This window comes from Helobdella robusta (assembly GCF_000326865.2).
Source record: "Helobdella robusta unplaced genomic scaffold HELROscaffold_56, whole genome shotgun sequence".
NCBI lineage: Eukaryota > Metazoa > Annelida > Clitellata > Rhynchobdellida > Glossiphoniidae > Helobdella > Helobdella robusta.
This window is the reverse complement of record NW_008705301.1, coordinates 529,438-537,712: the sequence shown is the minus strand read 5'-3', so window position 1 is coordinate 537,712 and position 8,275 is coordinate 529,438. Positions and strand designations below refer to the sequence as shown.

General features: G+C 33.0%; 2 protein-coding genes across 2 annotated transcripts in view; one reads left to right on the top strand and one right to left on the bottom strand.

The window, feature by feature from the left end:
* Positions 1-1,987, top strand: part of HELRODRAFT_179732 (hypothetical protein) — a gene marked incomplete at both ends in the record, with an annotated part of 2,180 nt that extends 193 nt beyond the window's left edge. The window contains 4 exons of the mRNA XM_009028536.1: positions 195-312; positions 589-677; positions 1,150-1,266; positions 1,829-1,987. Of these exons, the coding sequence (XP_009026784.1) occupies positions 195-312; positions 589-677; positions 1,150-1,266; positions 1,829-1,987 (483 nt within the window). The remainder of the gene's footprint in view (positions 1-194; positions 313-588; positions 678-1,149; positions 1,267-1,828) is intronic.
* Positions 1,988-2,927: 940 nt separating this feature from the next.
* On the bottom strand, positions 2,928-4,759 carry HELRODRAFT_179731 (hypothetical protein; the record flags this gene model as incomplete). The annotated part of the gene is made up of 6 exons (XM_009028535.1): positions 2,928-3,035; positions 3,127-3,192; positions 3,541-3,625; positions 4,007-4,134; positions 4,380-4,539; positions 4,752-4,759. The coding sequence occupies 6 exons, from the start codon at positions 4,757-4,759 to the stop codon at positions 2,928-2,930; spliced, it is 555 nt and encodes a 184-aa protein (XP_009026783.1).
* Between the last annotated feature and the right edge of the window lie 3,516 nt (positions 4,760-8,275).

Below are 8,275 nucleotides of genomic sequence, written 5' to 3'. Positions count from 1 at the left end.
TCTCATTCATTCAATCATTCATTTATTCGTTTTCAAGTTCATTTAGTTAGCCTCTTCAGCCAAATCCCTCATTCATCATTACAACTATCATAATCATCGTCACTATCGCCATTCTCCCCGGTATCGTCATCACCACCGTCCTCCTCCTCCTCCTCATCATTATTATTATTATTATTATTATTATGAATGTCAAGGTCGTGGCCACTGTAGCTTCTCTACTGGAACTCCTGGACATCATAGCTTGGGACCCGTCCGGAAATTTCGAAATCAAAGGCGGCTTTGAATCGTCGTGGAGGGCCCATGCCTGGGAGGGTAATTAACATAATTTATTCATTCATGTTTTTTTATTCTTTCACTTGTTTTGTCGTTCATTCACTCACTCATTCATTCATTCGTTTGTTTCTTTATTTGATCGTTCTTCCATTGAATCATACTACTACTACTACTACTACTACTACTACTACTACTACTACTACTACTACTACTACTACTACTACTACTACTACTACTACTACTACTACTACTACTACTATTACTACTAATAATAATAATAATAACAATAATAATAATAATTGACATCGTTATCAGGATGGCTGGCTTGCAGTATACTGATGTTCATAGCACACCTCATCGCCATCTTCATGTCTAGCCTCTTAATTGTGGCCATTAAAATTTTTGTAAGATGATGATGATGATGTTGTTGATGATGATGATGTTGTTGTTGATGATGATGATGTTGTTGATGATGATGGTGTTGTTGTTGATGATGATGATGTTGTTGTTGATGATGATGATGCTGTTGTTGATGATTATGATGTTGTTGATGATGTTGTTGTTGATGATGATGTTGTTGTTGATGATGATGTTGTTGATAATGAGGTCGTTGATGATAATGATGATGAGGTTGATGTTGTTGTTGTAGTTGACGATGTTGTTGTCATTAATGTGATGTCGTTATCACTGATGACGATGTTGTTGTTGTTTCTGAAGATGATGGTTTAACAAAAAACAACAACAACAACAATAATATTAATATAATAATATTATAATATAATAATAATAACATAACAATAATATTATAATATAATAATAATAACATAACAATAATATTATAATATAATAATATTAACATCATAATAATAATAACAGCCGACCTACTATGAGTTTAATATTACGAAATGGTACCTTGGCATATTCGTCTGTTACATTTTAATCGAACTTGGCACGCAGCTCTACAAATATTCATACTATGCTTATAACACTTTTGTTAGTAATTCCTTTATTTCTTCCTCCAATCATTCATTCATTCATTCAATATTCATATATTAGTTCGTTCGCTCGTTCGTTTGATCATTCAAACTAGAAACACATCTCTATAAATATTCATATTATTCTAAGGATTCTTTCGCTAATAATTTTGTGTTTGTTCTTTTATCCATCCATTCATTCATCCATTCATTTATCTATCTATCCATTCATTTATTCATTCATCCATTCACCCATCAATCCATTCAGAGACTCGGCTACCTCGTATTCACCTTCATCTTCTGGGTGGTGAGGACCATAATCAACGTAAGTCTATCTGGGACGTTAATAATAATAATAACAACAACAATAATTACAATTACGAAAGTAATAATAATAATGATATAAATAATAATAACAATAATAATAGTGTTAATCTAATAATAATAATAAAAATAATAATAATCAATAATACAACGAAAGTAATAATAATAATAATAATATAAATAACAATAATAGTGTTAATCTAATAATAATAATAATAATACACAAAACCTTTCCAACCAACCGACCAAAAATTTAGGTGGTGGGCGTCATCATTGTCTACTCCCGAATAGCAGAGGTGGCCTATGAGATCAAGTTCGGCGAGAAGAGGGATCTATCCGGTTGGACGTCGAAGGCCAACCTCCTGGATATAACCGGATACAGATCCGGAGCCGTGACTCCCAGCGTTAGGAAATAAGGACGAAGATGGCGACGACGACGGGAATGAATGAGGGAATGAGTGAGTGAGGGAATGAATGAGTGAGGGAATGAATGAGTGTTTAAATGAATGAATGAGGGAATGAATGAGTGAGGAAATGAATGAGTGAGAAAATGAATGAATGAAGAAATGAAGGAGTGAGTGAGGGAATGAATGAATGAGGAAATGAATGAGTGATAAAATGAATGAGTGAAGGTATGAATGAGTGAGAGAATGAATGAATGAATGAATGAGAGAATAAATAAGTGAGGAAATGAATGAGTGATTTTGGCGGCAATTCAAAATTGTGATGGATATAACGGGATATATTGTGACTCCCAGCGTGCGAAAATTTGGACAAAGATGACGATGATGTGAATAAATGAGTGAATGAATGAACGAATGAACGAATGAGCGAGGAAATGAATGAGTAAGAGAATGAATGAATGAATTAGTGAGTGAATGAGTGATTTTGTCGGGATTTGATGATTGAGAGTAAATTTTAGCTCGCGATTTGAAATGCGGATGATTTTGATGGAAATAACTGGATATAGATCCTTGACTGTTTCCGTCCGGTTTAATGATGATGAATGAATGAGTGAATGTGAATGAATGAGTGAATGAATGAACGAACGAATGAATGAATGAACGATTGAAGTGCATTAATGAATAAGTGATCGTTGTTTTTATAATTATTATTGATTATGATTATTTTATAAAAGCACAGAACTATCAAACAGAGAACACCGATTAGTTTCTCTTCTATCAACTTGTAAATAAAACAAAGTTATAAGAATAAAAAAAATTAATTTTTGTATTTTTGTTTAACATTATCGCTATTGTCATCGTCACCATCGTCATCATCATCGTTAATGACATCATCATTATCACTACCATCACCACCAACATCATCATTATCATCACCGCAATGGGATCATCATCATGATGCATTCGGCTCCGTCAGGTCGATGTAGCTCCTGTACTCTCTCATTGTCCGCGAGGTTTTGATTCGGTGGTAGTTTGAAGACAATGATATTAAAAAGATTTTCTGTCGGTTTTGTATGTATGTTTGTGTGTGCGTGCGTGCGTGTGTGTGTGTGTGCCTGTGTGTGTGTGTGTGAATTTACTTTGTTACTAACTAAACCGACGACTATGAAGAAAGAGCCGATATAGGCAAAGCAGTACATAGGTCCAGCGTCATATACCTGAGATGATGAATGAATGAATGAATGAATGAGTGAATGAGTGAGTGAGTGAAAGAATGAGTGAACGAAGGAACGAACGAATGAATGAAAAAATAAATGAATTATGAATGAATGAACGAACGAGTGAATTAAAGAATGAATGACTCGACAATCAAAAAACGCCTGTCCTTCAGCAGCCACAACAACAATAGTTATGACTATAATATATAATATAATTATAATATAATATATATGTAATAATTATAACACAAATAATTATACAAAGACATACGTATTCACAGAATTGACTTAGATCAATTTCGTCACATAGGCCTTCTACAAGGTATCCAGAGTTATTGTTGTATATACCTGGTACACCAAAAATACCACATTATATTTGTACCAAAAATCACGATTTGGAAAGTTATTATTATTGTTGTTGTTGTTATTATTACTATATTCATTATTATTTACATTATTTTATTATGGATAATTATGAGTTAACAAAAAATGTACGTTTTTATTTTTAAAATGATTTTTCATCGTTCATTAACTAATTTATTCATAACCAGCCAACCTACCAATCACCCAACCAACCAACCAATCACCCAACCAGCCAACTTACCAATCACCCAACCAACCAGCCAACCAACCAACTAACCAACCAACCAACTAACCAACCAACTAACTAACCAACCATCCATCCAACCAACCAATCAACCAACCAACTAACCAACCAACTAACCAACCAGCCAGCCAACCAACCAACTAACCAACCAACTAACCAACCAACCAACCAAATCTAGTTAAATTGAGGCAGTAGTTATCGAAGAACCAATAGTCCCTCTGTTCGATTTCATTCACACATATGGATTTGACCATTATGTAGATGATAATAGGAACTGCACTCAAGAATGTTATGCCCAACCAGATTGTGTTCAGTACGTATGTCGTCCCCATCAGCTGGATGAATGAATGAATGATTGAGTGAATGAATGAATGAGTGAGCGAGTGAGTGAGTGAATGCATGCATGGATGAATGAATGAATGCATGAATGAATGGCTTGACGGAATTTCGCTAAGAAAAGCAAGATTAGTTTGAATGTCGTTATTATCATTTAAATGATTGAATGAAGGAATGAACGCATAAGTGATTGAGTGAGTGGACGAATAAATGACTAAGTTAATGGATCATCATCTTGACTAACAATCGCGGCAAAAATACGCCCGCCAATGGCCGATTTGAAATTTGAAAATAAATTTTCCCGCGTTAACCCAGTAGCCAAGAAACCAAAAGCAAGTAAGACGATCATGTAGATGCCCATCACAAGACCAAAGATAAAAAATACAACCTGGATACTTTTTAACCTGCGGACGTGTGTGTGTTTTTATTTAGTGTTTTTGGTTTTGTCTGCCAGGGTGATGATAGTGTGTTGCAGATGTATGCCATCATCACATTCATCATCATCTTCATCATAATTACAATCATCACCACCATTATTACAAACATTATCATTACAATCATCATCATCGCCAACAAGACAGTCATCATCATCATCATCACCATCATCACAACCGACCATGGCATGTTGACACTGTAGAGTCGACTGAATATTCCATTCAACGTAAGATCAACTGCTCTGTAGCCAGTTCCACAAAATAATCCTACTCCTAAAAAATTGTTTTGTGATTGGTTGACTAGTTGATTGGCTGGTTAATTGACTGATTAGTTGATTGAATAAATGATTGAATAACAGATTAATTGATTAATGGATTGAAACATGGTTGATTGAACAAACGACAGATTGACTAATTGAATCAAAATTGATTCTTTAATGAATGATTGTTGATTGACTAAACCAGAGACTGGCCAACCAGTCAATCAGCCAACTAACCAACCTAAGCAAGTGACCAAAGTAGCAATGAGTGATCCATAAGGAGTTCTACCCAGACAATCATTGCAAGATGCTATATATAATTAAGAAATTAATTAAATTAAGAACAAATAAATTTGAAATTTAATATATATTTTTGTAAATGATTACTTACGCATAATATGGGCTTAAATTTGTGAGCTAATTACTAAAATAACAATAGGATTCGTTTTTTAGTTAATAGCTATTTATTAAAAAGTTTTTAATTTATTTAAAATTCCTAAAATAATTCGCCAGTTTGCATATTAAACTTCAATTATTATTCATAATAAAATCATTTTAAATGTTAATAAATATATTTTAAATAATAATAGGAATAATTTTGAACAAATTCAGAATGAAAGCAATACAGGTGTATGTAAGGTTTCAGCTAATTTGGCTGAATTGCTGTTAGCTTATCTTGATGTATAATAATATCAAAATTTTTGAAGGGTTTTTTAAACAATTTATAAATTCTGTTTGATCAATTTATTTTTTTTCAAATAAATAATAATATTTTTAATATAATTTTTATAAGTTTTGGGTTAATCTCGTAGGTTATAGCTTGAGAAAGTAGTTTTATCATATTGCAAGTCTTATCTCGAAACTCAATGGCTAAGCCAATAAATAAGTTCACTTTTAACATTAAAAGTGAATTTGTTATAAAACTGTATTTAAATTGTTTTATTAAATAAATAGTTTTATTCGTTTAATTTAATCAAATAAATTTTATTTTGATTAATTTAGAATAGTTTATAGATTTGTTAAAAAGTTAGGTAATCTCGGAGACGGCAAAGTGGTTTTTCCAGCAATATTTATTTATAGTCAACAGTTTAAAGAGACTCATAACTTCCTCCCACGGTACAACTAAAAGTTAAACTAAATAATAAAAGCTTATAATAAAAATTGAAAATAAAAATTTTAAACCAATTTTTACTAGAAAAACCACAAAACCTCTATAAAGTTATAAAAATATGATACATTACAAAATGTGTAACAAAATTTTAGACGTATCTGTTAAAAAGATAGTTTCACTTTTAAAACAAATTATTAATTTTTAGAAACTTGCTTCCAGAGGTAACTTGCCGTTGAAAAAAATTTTCAATGTTAAAATGCTGGTAGGGCGCTTCCAGTTATATAATTCCATGATTTTTACTTCATAATCGGCGGACAGATCTATTTAGTTTTAGAAATTGAACTATAACATTAAAAATTATTAATTAGTCTTTTCTTCGTTAAACGTTTTTCATTCATGTTTTTCAATTTTAAAGTCATTAACATTTAAAAATTAAAATTCTTCAAAAAACCGCTTATTTTTTTTAAATTTTTACATATATATATATATATATATATATATATATATATTTTACAATATTCTATAAATTCTACCGAATGTTTGGCGTTAATATGTTTGTAGTTCGTTTTTTCGATTTTTCTCACTAAAGTTAAAGTTAGTACTAAACGTTCACCAAATTTGTCAAACAGAATAAAGATTGCCTACTACCATACTTTGGAGTAAAGGTGGCGGATCAAGAAAGAACCTGGGCTCCACATATTTGCTGCAGTGTTTGCTACGTAGGTCTCACTCAATGGTTAAATGGGAAAAGAAAGCAAATACCTTTTGCCATTCCAATGATATGGCGTGAGCCAAGAGATCACCATTCAGACTGCTACTTTTGCATGACAAATATACAAGGACATTCTAAGAAAACCAAAGCATCAATTGTGTACCCTAACTGTTCATCTGCAATAAAACCAGTTCCCCACAGTGTTGAATATCCTGTTCCAACTCCTCCTACAGACACTGTTCTTTATAGCAAAGAAGAACAAAGTGGTGATGAAAAGGTTGATGTTGAATACAAACCAGATTACGACAAAGATAAACCTCACATGATCACGCAGGGAGAACTTAGTGATCTGGTAAGGGACCTTGGGTTAACTAAAAATAAAGCAGAACTCCTGGGGTCTAGATTACAGCAATGGAATTTACTGGACAGAGGAACTAAAATATCCCATTTTCGTGACCGGCACACCGAATTTGCAAAATTTTACAACAAAGAGGACAATATATGTTACTGTGTAGACATTACTGGATTAATGACAAAATTGGATGATGAGTATGATCCTGTAGATTGGCGTCTGTTTATTGATTCTAGTAAAGTCAGTCTAAAAGCAGTTCTGCTACATAACGGAAATGTTAAACCATCCATTCCTGTAGCCCATGCAGTGGGTATGAAACAAACATATGAATCTATGAAGACACTTCTTAAAGTTATAAAGTACACTGATCACAACTGGAATATCAGTGGGGATCTCAAAGTTGTTGCTCTTCTTCTTGGGATGCAATTGGGGTACACGAAACACATGTGCTTTTTGTGTCTGTGGAACAGTCGTGATGATGCAAATCACTATCTCGTCAAAGACTGGCCTGCGAGAATTGATCCGGTACCTGGACAATTTAACATTCTTCACAAATCGTTGGTGAATCCTGACAAAATCTTCCTTCCTCCTCTTCATATCAAATTAGGAATATTTAAAAACTTTGTCAAGGCGCTACCTACTGATTCGAAAGGATTTATTTATCTTAAAGATAAATTCAAAACCACTCTCACAAACGCAAAGATAGCTGCAGGAGTTTTTACTGGACCACAGATACGTGAAGTTATTCGTGACCCAAATTTCAAATTACAACTAGAGCCTGTGGAGTTGCTGGCTTGGGAAGCGTTTGTGGCACTGGTTCAGAATTTTTTAGGAAACCACAGATCAGAAGACTATGTGAACTTGGTAGAAAACTTCATAATGGCATACCAAAACATGGGTTGTAGAATGTCCCTAAAAATCCATTTCCTCCATTCCCACCTTAGCTTCTTTCCTGCCAATTTAGGAGCTGTCAGTGATGAACAGGGAGAAAGATTCCATCAAGAAATCTCTGTTATGGAACAACGGTATCAGGGTCGTTTTGATAGTAACATGATGGGGGATTTCTGTTGGTTTCTACAGCGTGAAAGTGAAAGTCAATATAAGCGCAAAAGATCATTATCGACAAATTATTTTTATTAATTTAACTTTGAGACATTACCTATGTAATAATTTTGATTTAAATAAATAAAAAAACAATCAGATTATGAATATGTTTTGGTTTTGAGTATTCTTGAGCACAGCTGAAAATGGACTAATTTAGCACCTAAAAT